General features: G+C 36.4%; 1 protein-coding gene across 2 annotated transcripts in view; it reads right to left on the bottom strand.

The window, feature by feature from the left end:
• RELN (reelin) overlaps positions 1 to 16272 on the bottom strand; it is a 441212-nt gene that overhangs the window by 206041 nt on the left and 218899 nt on the right. For both annotated transcript variants that reach the window (XM_045564269.1, XM_045564270.1), the window contains exon 8: positions 13388 to 13439. In XM_045564269.1, the coding sequence (XP_045420225.1) occupies positions 13388 to 13439 (52 nt within the window). The remainder of the gene's footprint in view (positions 1 to 13387; positions 13440 to 16272) is intronic.

The following is a 16272-nucleotide window of genomic DNA, read 5'->3' as shown; positions in this document are numbered from 1 at the left end:
CTAGCACCACAGTGGTAAGACATTTAAGAGATCATGGAGATGAACACACTGTATAAACGAGTTGCTAGGGGTGCAGATAGGCTTCACCACTTACCCAAGGTGATGTGCGGAATTCAATTGTCAGAGAAGGGACTATATGGCCCAACTCCCAACTCAGTGCTCTTTTCCCTGTGCCTACTTATACCTACAGTAAAAGTTGTTTATCAGTATATATGAGTCATGAAGTCATGTACACATGCTGTAGAAAACTCTTAACGTAAAAAAAAAAATACATGGCTTAAAATACCTATATTGAATACAAATATTATTTTGCATTAATGATTATTACTTATTGGGAATCAGAACACTAGCTGCAGCAGTATATAGAAATATCCATGGTTCCTATACAGGACAAGGCAAAAGCAATAGAACATTGAATCAAGAGAGGGTGACAGGATGTAATTGGAATTTGAAAGGGAAAGTTGAGGCAACCTGCAGGAGGATGTGAAAGAAGTAGGGAAGTGACACAAGTTTATTATCAGAATGGAAACATATATGTATCAATGCAACATATGTAAATGTAATGCTCAATTCTAATGCTGGTACAGACAGAAAAGGATTCACCATGATGCTGACGAAGCTTAAAAGCTTCATGGACCTCACTTGGATGTGCACTTTGAAGGCCCTGGGAGGACCTCGGGTAATGCTTCCATGGGACCATGGTTCATAACACTTGCAACTGGTTAAGATCCTGTCTCCATTTTTACTGCAACCCTCATTAAGTTCCCCCTACGTCAGGTGGTGCTGGGGTGGCCATGGCTGCTGTTTGGATTCAGCTCAGGAGAAGCTGAGTTGGAAATACATTCATTTTGGGTTAGTGTGATATGGTTACATAGTTCACTTCTGTTTTACAGTTTAGTCATTCTCAACATAAAAAGAGCTTCCGGAAACTCCTACCGCCCACTGTGCTGACTCATTCAGCATCATGACTCAAGGACAACGATGGCACTGTTCAGTGAGTGACGTCAATTCAAAGAGTAGTTAAGATTAGTCACTGCACAAAGAAAGTTAAAATGCCCTGAAATATAAATAAGATAGATGTTTTTCCAATTGTATAATGATCCTAAAAATCTAAATGACATTATCAATAAGAAGTTGTGAAGGTAAAATATTAAACATAAAAACAAACTCTGATCCACCAAACTAGAGGCAGAATTATCTTTCTATTCTCTCTAGAAAATGTTACAAAATTGTTGTCATATGAAGAGGACTTTAAGCATATACAGCCAAAAAAAAGATAAGGAAAAAGTATTATAGGACATTTTAGGCAGTTAAAAATGTTGTATTTCTTGATTTGGTGATGTCTGTGGTGTGTCAGCTTCTAAAAATTTGTAATTTGTTGTGGTTTCTTTTCTCATTCTAAATAAAAATTCACTTTTGTACCTAATTTTGAATGTGTAACTTTTTAATTTTTTCCTCAGGTCTCAACCCTCATGCCAATTGTATAAGCTTCAAAGGGGAATCCACAAAACCTGGGCCCTGTACAGAGCATGTGCTGCATATGTGCTCCTGCACCTCACTAATGCCTTAAATCACAGGTCCCAGAGCACAGGAATCCAGGCTACAAAGTTCATTTTCCACCTTGCTTATTAGCATGGCACAATCAAGCAATAATGTATTTTAATGACAGGAAAACAATAAAGAAAGAGAATTTATGATTTTTGAAATTCTTTTCTTCTCTATTACTTAAGGCAGGTTTAACTCAATTAAACTATTCATATAAGAAAATGAAGGCCGGGCATGGTGGCTCACGCCTGTAATCCTAGCACTCTGGGAGGCCGAGGCGGGCGGATTGTTTGAGCTCAGGAGTTCGAGACCAGCCTGAGCAAGAGCAAGACCCCGTCTCTACTAAAAATAGAAAGAAATTATATAGACAGCTAAAAAAAAAAAAAATATATATATATATATATATATATATATAAATTAGCCGGGCATGGTGGAGCATGCCTGTAGTCCCAGCTGCTCGGGAGGCTGAGGCAGTAGGATTCCTTGAGCCCAGGAGTTTGAGGTTGCTGTGAGCTAGGCTGATGCCATGGCTCTCTAGCCAGGGTGACAGAGCAGGACTCTGCCTCAAAAAAAAAAAAGAAAAAAAAAAGAAAACTAATCACATTGCAACTCAATTAGGATTGATGAAATGACTTTCAGGTAACTGTTTACACAAGAAACATGCCATTCATTTTTGACTGTGTTGGAAATGAACCTGAATGAAGTCAATTTGACTCTCATGAACCTTGAGGGATCGATAAAAGCTGGAAAGGACCTGTAACTTCCAGGACTTGCTGTGCCATGCCAGCTGGGAGAATCCTAAAGAGCTGTTAGCATTTATAATCTCAAGAATATACAAGCACATGCACAAGTAGCAATTATGTGCTAATCAAGTGAAATCCATATTAAGTACATCAAAAACCTGTTTACTGTGCAATAGACTGTTTACCATAACATACATGCACAGAGGAGATTGCAAATACACTCTTGATCCAGGAAGTTTCCATGATTCACAAATAAACTTCATCCTATCTTCCCAGCCCTCTTGGGTAGTTGGCATAAAAAAAAAACAGCTTAAAGAATAGCCCAATTTAACATCAAGGCTACTTAAAAATAGAAATATTAGTAACTTCTATTGAAAATTAAAGAGTTGCTTCCTTCCTTTGAATAATAGCCATACAGGTTCATAATCCTTTGAGGTTAGATGAATTCTAAAACTCAAATAACTTAATTAATTTATAGATTTCAAAAAGATAATATGTGTACATACCATATATTATGCACCATCCCTAGCAAAGTCTTGGCAGAACTCTATCATCAAACCTATTAATATTTCTGCAGTGAAAGGCATGAAGATTCATATAAGTAACAGAAATAAAGATTATAAATAGCTTTACATCATTTCAAGTCAGGTCTTACTGCCAAATGAATTCAGGTCATGTGAGGCTTTGCCACCACATAAATTTTCTTAAAAGTTGGTTTGTGGTTTCTTCCAAGTTTTTTTGTAAAATGAAATTACAGATTAGGGATTGTGAGCCTGTATCTCCAAGAGTCCCCTTTATTTCTCTTTAGTTTTATAGAAGAAAAAAAATCAATCAATCCGTGTTTAGTCCCTTGAGGCCTGGATAGTTATTTTATTTGGTTATGCCATTCTCTACCCATCCCAGGACTTTTCAAAGTAAATCAGAGTAGAACACAATAGAAGGAGCTACTGTCCTCTTGGGGACTGGCAGTGGTTGCTGAGAGCAGCCTCTTTCCCCAAAGCTCTGCTTTAAAAACGAGCTGCCTTTTCAAATGCAGCACAGGGCCACAGGAGGAGGAGAGAATTGCTCTCACAGAATTTATAGATGGGGAAATCACTGCCAGAAATCATGCCTCTAGATAGCACAGTGGGGCCCATAAATACTGAAGGCTAGAGGACTGTCTGGACGGAAACCTGTTCAGGATTCTTGCAGCACGAGTGCTGCCGCTGCCATTACTCAAAACTCAGACCTCAGAGACAAGCAGGGCTCCAGCAGCTGCATGTAAACAACAGCATTTGATATAGAAAGATCATAAAGTTATGGAGTGGATGCAATCTGGCTACTTAGAACACTCCGCTACAAACTGGAACAAATCTTCACAGGATCAACGTATCTCCTTTCATCTTTTCCAGATAGATGAACGGAGGACAGAACCATTAACTCAAGGTTGTAGTGAGTGGAAAGAGAGAAAGAGACGAATGGGGAACTCTTAGGGAGCTTTTAAAAGCCTAGACACTGTCACTCCCAAGGGATATTACACGTTACTCCAGGCCAGGGCCTTTGAGAAAGACACTTGTCTCATTCTACATTGAAATGTGAAAACTGTGATCACAAACATGAAGATACTGGTATAATAAACAGTTCTGGCAATTACTTTTCCTTTTTTTTTTTTTTTTAAAGCTTAAAGTGTTTTTTGAGGCCAACACTATTCACTGGGAAAAAAATATTCTTACTCTACCCCAAAGCATCAAGAAACATGGTAAAAACCTATTTGCTACTTTGCAATTCTTCTTCCTCAAAATAATTCTGCCCCAAACAAGACTGTTCTTATCCAGATTATAAATAGTTTGATAGTTCTACAAACTTCTGTTCAAATATTTCATTGGAGGCAGCTGTTCATGTTTATTCTTCCAGTAACAATGATGTAGAACAATGATTATATCACACTTAGCTTTTTATTTCCTTCTTTACTGTCAGGAAAATCCTAAAAGCATTAGCTCTCTTGGCCCATGGCATCAAAATAACTTACTGTAAGTACAACAACATCTTGATAATATGGCAAGTCTAAAAGTACGAACTCATGAACACTACCTAAAATATGACTACTAGTTTTAAGCATATAAATGCTGTCATTTCCAGGATGGATGGTTTAATGTGTTTCTTAGTTTTCATGCTGTTTTATTCTTCTCCTAGGATAAAAACCTACACATTATAGATTTTATGTATCTGGGCATTTTGCTTTATAAAGTGACATATCTATATAAACTTGTCCCATTAATTTGTAAAATTCTTTAAAAACCTAATTAACTTTGTTCTTTGGTAGTGAGCTAGCTTCTTGCCTGATATTGTTCACAGCAAATTGTTTCTATTACTATTATTACCTTACTGGACGTCAATTATCCACAGAGTACTTTGAAATGGAGATTCAAGGCAAGGGGGAAAAAATCTACCTTGGAAGAGAAGAATTTGGTCTTACATGTGCTATTTTAGCAATGCTCAGATCACAGGTAAAATGTGTGAGGAATAGCCACACAGGGAATGCTGTTGAGCCAACAGTCTCTCTCAGCCCTGGTAGGCGAACTCTTAGCTGTCATCCTCACATCTGACAGTGTGTACACATCCTAGCATGCAGGGCAGCTTCTGGCTCCCATGAAACACAGGCTTGATTTGCCCGTCCTGTGCCTGCATAGAGAGATGGTGGCTCATGCCTTGTTGAAGTCCAGGAGCCTTAGCCTAAGGGGCAGCAGTTTGATTCATGAGTAAAAAGCAGGGCAGGAAAAAATGGTTACTGTATCAGATAATGTTTTGTGGCAGCCCAGGCGGGAAGTGTCCTGGGGCTTCTCGGTCCCGAATGACAGGGATTGGAATTGTGACAGAATGGGGCCCACAGATATTACTTTAATTAAGAACAGTTCCATTCTGCACACGAGAAAATCCTCAAATTACTCTTGGGTCTGTCAAGAGCAAATGAATTCAATTTCGGTAAAATATGATGACCGAAGTTGAGATAGATCAATAGAAACTGTCAATTTAAAGAGATGAAGAGGTCCAAAATCTTTGGTCAGCCTGATTTATCAATTAAACAATTATTTGAATATGGAAATCTAGAGTTTATATCTATAACTCTGTTTTGCCCACCAAAAAATACCCCTGGGGAAATTTAGTATATTTTTAACTGATGAAACATATTTCAAGGACAGTGTCGTAGGAAGGAAAACTATACGGAACCAAAATTTCCATTTTAAGCATCTACTAAAAACTGATATATTAATGATTGAGAGGTCAAATAAAGTAGAATGAAAATCAATAAAAATTTTCAAAAATATCCTGTACTTGCACTCAAAACATGCTTCCTTTAAAAATGATAGACTTTTTCCATAAAATATAGAACCAAGTTTTAAAAGCAACTGTTCTCCACCTGTGTATTTGTTTATTTTTAAAATGAGGCTACTCGTAATAATTTCTGTTTTGACTGACTTTATTTGTGAACAGGCTATTGGACTTGCTAACCTTCCTTTCTGGAGAAATGTGACATTATGTGATTTATTGTACTTAATATTTTGTCCCTTAGTCACTTCCCTGGCTGAAATTCCCAAACCTCATTAGGGGACTTATTCAGTTCGTGGCAGATGGACAGTGACCACAGGATATAAAATGAACAGCTGTCCTCCTCCCCGTCTGTGCCTTCTCCCTTCCAGTCTCATCCCCATTCCCTCACTTCCAAAATATTCGTCTTTCTTCATTGTAACTGTCACTCCTATCATAAGGGAGAGAGGGATTGATACTCTCCCAATTTATGAATGCCATGGCAACTTCCAACCACATCCAGGTACCCATCCTTTGCAAGTTTTCTCCCAAACCCAGATTAGAGAACTTTCAGCTGAGCCTGTGTTGGGGAAAACACAAGGAAGAGAAATGCAAGATGTGCCAGGCTTTGCCAGGTTCCCTGCCAGGCAGTCCTCCTTTCCCCAGGGCCCACATAACCCACGCCTGAGTGCTCGCGCCTGGCCGATTTTCTAGGAGGACTAATCCCCACCTTGGGCAGCAAGTGTTAAGTACCTCCCCTCCTCCACCCACAGCAATCTGGAGGCTCAGCATTACTATCCTTGTTGCTGTCTGGCTCTGACCTTGGTCTCCAGTTCTCCGTAAGGCCTCCCTGCCTTGTTCTCCCTGCAGGGGGCCATCCCCTCAACTTCACTGTGACACTGATCCTCTGGACCCTCTGGGGTGGTACCAGCCCTGCTCTAAGTCAGTCTCCCTCCCAAATGATACAGTCCTGCCTCTGGACCTCCCTCTTTCCTGGATTCTCCAACAAGTTGCACTGTCACTCTCCTCTGTGGTCTGCATCCCAGAATTAGCAACCCAAGTGTACTGTCTTACTCATTTTCTTCTTACACATAAACTTCTCCCCACCTCCCTCCTATTTGATAATAAAATTCTTGAAGGCTGACGCAGTGTCTTAGGCTCTGCTTTGCCCACAGTGGATGTAGGCACATCGTGATATATGTAATACACGTCCTAAAGATCTTTCTGACAGAAGAGTCCTTGATTAATTGATAAGAAAGTAGAAACTGCAGGCTCAGATTAAATTTTAATATTGTCTGTGGATTTCATTCAGCATACTCCCTTGCTTCAGAAGCCAAGAATGGTATAGTATTGAGCACCAATGTGGAACAGCACTAAATCCTAATCTAACCTATGAATTCGATTTAGTTAACTTTTTGTTTTTTTAGTTCTAGTTGTGAGTGAAATTCTGTCCTAAGTATAGAAAGGGATCCTTATACATTCCTTAGCCCTCAAGGAATATCTAGGCTATAAAGGGTGAAAGTGAAATGGCCAGTGTATAAATCACAGCAGAATGAAGTTGGTATCATAAAATAAATTCAGAGGGAAGTAGGGGTTCAGAGATATCAGGCTGGGGCAATGGGATGAGTTTTCATGGAGGAATGGTGTTTGTTTGAGAGAGACTATTTGGTCTATAACAATGATCAATTTCTTCTCATCCTGTAGTTCACTGCTGTATCCCTTCTCCTAAAGCAACCCCGATAAATACTAACAGAACATTTTTATGAATGAATTACTGACATTTATTTTTTAGGCCTCATCAGATGAGTGACAAATTGAATATTTCAAAAAAGAGAGGGTGGAGTATCTATCTTCAAACTGTATATTTCAATTCACATAAAGTAATAGTTTATGTAGTTGTCAGTTCCATTCAAAAATACTTATAATTAATCTCAACAATTTTTGCCAGAAGTTTATGCTTAGTAGAATTTTATAGCATTTCAGAATATTTTCTTTTATTACTTAAAATAGGACTTCAGAGTTTAGAGTAAGGTGGATTTGAAATATACATATTGTTCATTTAAACTAGTTTCTTTAAATATACATTCCCTGAAAAGGAATAAGTCAACTTGGGGATGATGAAGCAGGATACCCTGAATCATCATCAGTTTACACTTTTAAAAATTAAGTTTACATAACATTGAAGTGTTCCATACATACTTCATTTTTTGAAGTTAATATAGATCTTTGAAGATCTGAAAATGAATTCTTAAACAAATCTTAGTTTAATATATTTTATATCCAAGAATCTTACATTCAGTATTTAACCTTATAAAGCATATGTATTAAGTTAATTTTGCTATTAACATTTTCTAAATGTCTGTTTTTGATTTATTTTTGTTTTGAGCTCAGGTCACTAGAGATTTTGTTAGTCTCATACTTACAGACTTCCATGATTCAGAAGAAGTTTTCACTATTTTATAATAAATTCCCCAAAGTCTTAAGCACTTACCAAGGAGAATTACTCTTGAAAAAAAAATGAGAATCTAATTTGAAATATATTTCAGGAAGTTCATGGTGGAAATGAGCAATAATTCACACCAAGGTATGAAGAGCTCAATTTCTCCTCCTCCTGAATTACCCATTCTAAAAGAGCTGAGAGAGAGAGTTTCTCTACTAAATCAAATTCTGTGTAATTAAGATGTTTATGAATTAGGCTCAAGGGAAAAACTGTTTCTCTTACACTGAATGAAATATAATACATCTTATGAGTGACTTTTTTTCCTTATATCTATTGAAGACAAAATAATAGATCTCTTTTCTTTTACAAAGTAATATTCCAATTCATCTATGAGTACATCTAACTTTTGTAATTTTCTAATTTTTATTTTTCAGAATACACTCCTATAAACTGAGTGGCTCTCATATGTCGCAGAGACTCCATAGCATGTAGAGTACAGGCCTAAGAACATGTTCATGTCTTAATATACAAATATAAAGCATTTATGATTTAATAACTTTACTCTGTCTTGAAATGATAAAAACAAAAAAGGAGGAAAAATATAAAACCCAAAATCTTTAGGATATCCGTAAGTAAAATGAAAGAAAAAAGGTACTAATCCTATAAATTATGAACAAATAATAGATTCTTGTTAGCTCCGTAATTACATACTGATAAACACATGGGTATATATTTCTGTCTACTTGCTTCACTAAAAATATAGTTTATTGGTGATTCTTAGCTTCTTTCTGGGTCATCTTTTCCATTGATTGAGGTTCTCAGATCACCTCCTTTAAATCCCCTCTTGGCATGAAATGTCTGCATGGCACCAATTTAGCACTTCGTTACATACTATTACAGATGTCTCTATAATGGCTACTTGTCACTCAGGCAAGAAATATTTATGAGCATTTACTTACTGTGAGTCCCTAGGCTAGGGGCTGAGGATATCATGATGGACAAGGCAGATTTGCCTCCCAAACCAACTATTTGTGCTTCATGGCCTTTCTAAAAACGCTTTACCTTTATTCCTCATTTGGCTAATGAATCCTATTAATCTGAAGAAAGAGCTGGGCTACACTGAACAAGCATATTACTTGGTAAATTCTTGTAGAATGACTCAATGCAGGTTTATATCAAGGAAGTGACGAGTCTATGCTTAACACAACTACCCAAATAATTTTTCTTAAGAATTAATTTCATTATATTTCTTTATTGCTCAAGAGATAGACTCTTTTGCAGACCTTTATTAAATAAGTCAAATAAACAAAATTACTTCAATTTAAATATGTTAAATGAGTTAAAACCCTTCATTTAATCCCCTATTAAATAAGTTAAAACCCCAAGCTGATATAGATCAGCTCTTCAGATAGACACGATTTTATCTGACATCGCTCACCTGGGCCAGTCCTTGTGCTCCAGGAGGGCACTCGTGTCTCCTCTGCCACAATACCTTGCTTGTGTTTACTCCGGTATCTTCCCGGAAACCCTTTCTCTGTCCTTTCAAGTGACTCACCTTATTTGCTTTCAGGGATTGTCCTTTCTAAGAAGGCTCCCTGAAGGACCTAGTTAGGCCCTGCCACCACGGGCACCTGTATACAGATCCACCCCTGTCTGTGCCTATCTGGCATTTTCTAGAGGTTTCATATTTGGTATGTATCTGGTGCCCTCTTCTACACCATTAAGTGCTATAAAAATGTTCTGCCTTCTCACTTTTTTGTCTTCATATGAAAGTTAGCTCAAGACAAAGCTGGGCACACAGCAACTATTTTGTTAATGGATGATGGATACAAAGTACTACCGGCATTTCCTTTGGACCCACAACCCTGCCTGGGAAAGCAGAGTTTGGAGATATCTGTAAGATAATGGTTTACAAGGGCCTCATTTCAAATTTTTCTTCCTATCCCAGAGGAAATCTGAAGGAAATGCATAAATACCTGTAAGGCTGCAACCATAAATTCCACAAGTTGAATCTAATGAATCAAGTGAGGATTGTAGCAAATCGATGCCTCAGCACAGAAATGGATACGAGATCTTTCATTGGAATGAAAAAATGAAAAGTTCTTCTACCAATATTTTAGGACACTTTTCAAGATGATTTAGCTGTTGATAACCTGATAAATTTCAGCTTGCAGAACTGCATTTTCAGGATGCTTTAACTTTAAAAATCATCTGGCTAAGATAGCCAAAGATACGTATATCTACTCATTATATATAATTATATATACACATTTATATATTTGTACATTATATATGTGTATATACATAATGTACATATTATCTACATACATAGAAGTGTATATATATGGGAGAGCATTGCTGCTAAACATTGGCATGATAGAGTTTATTTGAGACACCCCTAGTAATTCAAGCAATTTCTGTATAAGGTACTTGGAACTCTTGAATAACATCTGTCATGTAACCGAAAATGTTTACAAGAGCAATATGAAAATATCAATATAATAATTTCCCCAACTGTGGTATAGATGCCTAATTATGAATATAATTTACCACTGAGGCCATAAATAATGATAGAAAACTACCTGAATCACTGTGCTACCCAATGAACATTTAACATCCTAAAGGACTTCCTAAGGAGTGACACTAAAACTGTACATATTTAACCACAATATTAGCATAGATTTGGAGAATTCTACAATACCCAAAGAAACATAAATGTTGAAAAGTCAACTTATAGTTTATTTATAACACACTTGATATAATTTTTGAACTGAGTACAGATGAGATGGCTACTAAATTGCAGTTGCTATTTTGGTATGCGGTTATTATAGGCTTGTAAAGCCCAGGATGAATAGACACAATAATGACATCTCTAGAATTTGTGTGTACCTCAGTCTGGCCTTCACAACATCCATAGAAACAGATTGATGTTTCACCCTCATACCTCACAAACATCCATATAAACAAACGATAATGAGAGGCACAGAATCATTTCTGGAAAGTTCTGCCCACTATACCATATTCACCATGCAACACCATGCACCATACAACAAATGATTTTCCACTATATTGTTTCTCTGTCACCCCCCAAAGTTTTACTCTCAAAAAGAAGTAAATTACCCAATGAGGTTTCTAAACAATAAATTATAATTTCTTTTACTAAATATGTTGTTTCATTCCTAACGAATGTTAAAAATTTCACTTTTGATTCTAAAACTGTCACCCAAAAAGAAGATTTCTGAAACTATTTTTTAGTTATAAATGAGATTTCTCCCTCCCTCCTCCTCCTTTCCTTCCTTTCCTCCTTGCCATCTATCCATCTAATCTAATCTATCTATCTATCTATGTATCTATCATCTATCGGATCTTTCTAACTCCCCAGTTCTGTTACTCTTCCAGTCTTCTAACCCAGGACTCAAATCCATGGTTTAAATAACACAGACTGGCCTGGGGGCTGCAGCCTCTGGCTTATGGGGAATCAAGGGCTCTTGCTAAGTCACGTGTTTGGGTCTAGTTCCAAGACCCTTGGCCTGGTACTTGTTCTGGGTTTTGAGTCTCAGGTACTAACCCCTACATTCTCTGATTAACTCCTCTTACTGGTTCTTTTTCATCAGCTGTATTGCAACTGACATTGTAATTGGTGCAACTGAAGGGCAAGGAAATAAAGAATCTCTGCCAGATTAGCACTACTCTTACTATTCACAAAAAGACTTTTTTCCCCCTTTAATGAAGGATAATTTAATTGGTGCTGGATCTCTCCTCCCTTGAATGAAGTGCAAATACTAAGTAGTACTGTGACATACATATTTTAAAGTGGATTATCTTATGTTCCTTAATTGCTTAAAGATAATATCTGAAATTAATGATCAATGCTCTAACAAAAAGCAAGAATAAACACTCAGAATACTGATAAATTGGTAACCATTGAGCATTCTTTGAGCATTCTAAACCATTTTTTAGCTTACTTTTATATATTAATAATATAATATGTAGAACCTCTAAGTTACCTGTCATGCTACAATTTTAAAAATTTGTTTCTTTAGAACCACAACTTTAAGAAAATGAATTTAATTTTTTTCTGATTATAAAAGCATTACAGGCTCATTATACACGCTTGAAGCTCTAACTCGAGGGGATGGGCGGGACACAGGCAATATATAGAACCTGAACTTTTGTACCCCCATAATAAGCTGAAATAAAAAAAAAAGTTAGGATACACCTGCTAATAAATCAAAGAAAATTCATTAAAAAAACCCATTCTTTTTGTTTTTGCTAACACTTCTTATGACCACATATGGACTTATGAATTGTCTGTACATTGTTGTCAGTAATACTGTGAATTTGAGAAGAAAATAACCCAAAACATAACTGTGTGATTTCACATAATTCCTCCTACACAGACTGGAATGAGTCACACTGATGAAAAAGTGACAAAAGTATGACTTGGAGAAAACTGCTCTTCAGCACAACCAACCACAGTGGGCTCCTAGCTGTAGAATGATGATACGCAATTTAGAACAGAAAAGGCTACTAGGGACGCAATCCTTTCGCTGATGGTGGATCTCCTAAGAGGTGAAGGAGGCTGGTGGATGCTGTCCCAGGCACGGGTGCCAGACGCCAGCAACTCTCACACCACAGGGAGAGGCCAGAAAGAGGTTTCCCTGTTATGTGACCAATATCAATATACGTAGACCTCATCTAGAAGACAGAATCTTTCTTCCCAAAACATTTTCTTTATGAATTTTTACAAGTTATTTATAAATATATACCTTCGAAAATTAAGAGTAATAGAATAGACAGCAAAACTGCAAACAATCAAAAGGGACCTTATTATATTGAATGCTTTGGGTAGGGACTTTTGGCTCTAATACAAAAACACACAAAAGAAATAGTGCCGGATACAGTCAGTTTTTCATTATCTGTGTCTGAATTAAACATAGATTATTTATGTCAAACACGAAGACTTAATTGGTTTCTTTTAGCCACCAATAATTATCTCTCTTCACTACCAGTTAGTCTCAAAGCTCAGGATATTGAACAGATTTCAATCTTAATCTGAGAAAAACATAACTAGTAAGATAATTCCACTGTAACAGAATAACTCAATGCATTCAAAATCCATATGTAAATCATTTTAAGATGTTTTGGGTTATCTGTAGCATTTTTAATACCACTCACTGCTGGGGAGAAGTGAGAACAGATGTAACTTTTAAAAATATTTATTTCACTTTAAAAATGTTTTACATTATTTACTGCAAAGTTAAGACTTACTCTTCCTAAATCTAAAAGCATTTGGCATTGTAATCCTGATTGTACACTATGGTTAAAACAAACATTTCCAAGTTAAATTGCTATAATTGCTAAAAACACTTACCAATGGAAAATTGGAGGACAGAGGCTGTTGTTGTATTGAGGCCTGTGGTAATCTAGAACAAAAATATATACAAAAATAAGACAAGATAGAAAGAGAGGACGAGAAAAAAGGGAAAGAAAGGATCCATTAACAGAGGTTCTATTTATCCAGTTGTTAGTTCATTTTTATCAATGTGTCTGAACACAGATATATTAATATTTCCTGTTCCTCTATGAGGGACAAAGTGGTGAGATGTTGACTTAGGCATGGATAGTAAATTTCTCAGGGTCCTGTTGAAAACTGCTTCCAGTGGAAGGTCATCTTGTGAAGGCATTTAACATATGTCCTCTCCACCACCTCCCCTCCATCCTACCACGTCAACAGATCTGGGGCCCAAAGGGAATGTCATAAAAAAGCTATCAAACAAAAACTGGGAGGTAAACTAAAAGCAAATGAATAGAATAAGATTATTCTGAAAAGGAAATAGAACTACAACATCTAAAGGGTACAGGATTTCTTTGAGGGGGGTGTGATAAAATGGTTTAAAATTGGTTATAATAATGGTTATGTAACTTGATGAATAAACCAAAAACCCTGAACTGTGTACTTTAAATGAATGAATGTAGAATTTGTGGATTATTTCTTAATAAAATATCTCCCTCCCCCAAAAAGGAAAAACAGAATTATGGACATAGAAATAACCTTCCAACACAGTTCTGCTACTTTTCTTTAGTTTCATGAAGAAGTGTACTTAAACACATTTTTCCCCTTCCGAAAGAGAATGGTACCTTATTTATTTTATTTTTAAAATTTTATTTATTTATTCTTTGGATCAGTGGCTTTGACCCATAGCGGCTCAAATGAGAATTAAGGTTCTCATTTTGTTGGGTTCCCGAACCCTGTCTGCTAAAGCATGGGATGTTTCACATGACTCCACTGTATAAAATAGGAAGTGTATAACTGTGTTTCCACTGTGGCAGAAGAAGTGGGCTGTCTTACTTTTGCTTTTTCTAGGTCTTAATAACATCTTTAGACATATCCCTACACTTTGCAGGCCCCATGTGATAGAGTCCACAGCTGCAGAAAGGTCAAGTGCTAGACAGTTCATGAATAGCCTTAGGGAATGAGGGAGCAAGCCTCTTGCTCTCCCAGAATTCAGGTGAGATATAAATATCAAAAGATGGGATGTGTGTGAATATCAAAAGATCTACATCACGATTTGCAAAGATGACTGAACATGTGCTTTAACTAGATGACTTTAAAATTCAATGAGGAAGCAAGAAAGGTAATAGAGGGGAGGGCAAGAAAGACATCTTATAAAATGTCCAGCAAAAAGTATCAGTGTCAGCTTCTGATTTATTTTAACAAAAGCAAAAATCATTGGTGTCAGAATGATGGAGGAAATTCTCGCTGTATTTAATTTGAATCCCTCATTATTACTGATTATGATCTAAAAGACCACTGGCCCACCATGCCCATAACTCTGTTCCCCGTTTTCTTCCCCCACCAGAGTCCTCAGACAAAAATACACCAATAAAATTCCCTTTAAAAGAAATCTGTTTTCTTCAGAGCTTTTAATTGTCCTCATGGGTTTCCACCTGGAGAATTGGAACTTAAAATCCAAAGAGGCACAGCACCAATAGAGAAGTTTTTTAAAATTTGCACATAAATTGAATGAACATTCTTTTCCCCTCCAATTTTATGTAACTGTATGGATTCCCAGGTGAATTATGAAACACTTCTGGATATAGGTTATTTAAAACAATAGTATCTTGTAAGTTAAAAGCACTATGGTTATGTTTACTGCAGGTGCACTAAATATACTAAAGAGTCTTAGATTATTTATCCTGGTGGTGTAATACACTCAATGATGCTTGTATCACCTGTGCGATTAGCCATGACCTCTGCTAGTGAACAGCAAGTTGCATGAAATATTGTCAAATTTCAAATTATATGTGCTAACTGAGGGTGACCCTAGACGTTGATTAGTCATTGATTTTACTGTTTTTTTTTTTTTTGCTAGGGAGCCTAAGGACTGGTAGAATGGTTGACACTCATTTTTTCACCTTTACCCATTTATTTTATCAGTAAAATTGTCAGCTATATGAGAAAGACTGGAAAAGATGGAGAGAGAGAAAGAGAGAGAGAAAGAGAAAGAGAAAGAGAGAATCATTGCCTTTAAAATCTATTCACCTATATTTATAATTGGATATTATAAATTATTTATTAATCTTGAGTTCAAATATGTAATTTTAGTCTGTAAAGCTATTAAGCCTTTATATCTGACATTCTGAAAACAAAAGGGCTTCTTAAAGAGCCTTTGATAAATAATATAGCAGCTATGAATGCCTGATAGAGAACTTTTTCCTACCAAATCTCAGTGCTCTTAAATTATCAAATACACTCCAAACTATAGAAAATCTGAAGAATTCACTGTAGGTGGAGCTGTTCATTCTGCACTTCTTCTCTGCAAATTTTTACTGGGTTTGATACTATTTTATCCCAAACCCATCCTTGTAATTAAAATGCATTTCCAAATATGGGAAAATAATTTAGTAAATAATTTATTTTAAAAAGTGGAGGGTAACATAACTCATTTTATTTTAAATTCTGAGAGCACATTTTCCCTTAAAGGAGTGGGTAAATGAACTTCTTCTCTTTACCTTCATTTTACAGTAGCAAAATGAATAAAGTTCGGGGTCACCACTTGAAATATAGACTTCACTGGTTTAAATAAAATGTGTGAGGGCTGCATAGCACAGTAGCAGTAGAAATAGAGACTTGTGGTATGTTCAGGTGACAACACATGCCACCTCTTACTGACTTTGACTTCTATTGAAATGAAATGGTTATTTTACTAAATTCACAAAATGGAGATGCTCTTTTTGGCATTTTAAAAGATAAAG

The sequence above is a fragment of the Lemur catta genome, chromosome 11 (genome assembly GCF_020740605.2).
Source record: "Lemur catta isolate mLemCat1 chromosome 11, mLemCat1.pri, whole genome shotgun sequence".
Classification (NCBI taxonomy): domain Eukaryota; kingdom Metazoa; phylum Chordata; class Mammalia; order Primates; family Lemuridae; genus Lemur; species Lemur catta.
The sequence above is the reverse complement of the archived record's forward strand: the minus strand, read 5'-3'. Positions and strand labels throughout refer to the sequence as shown.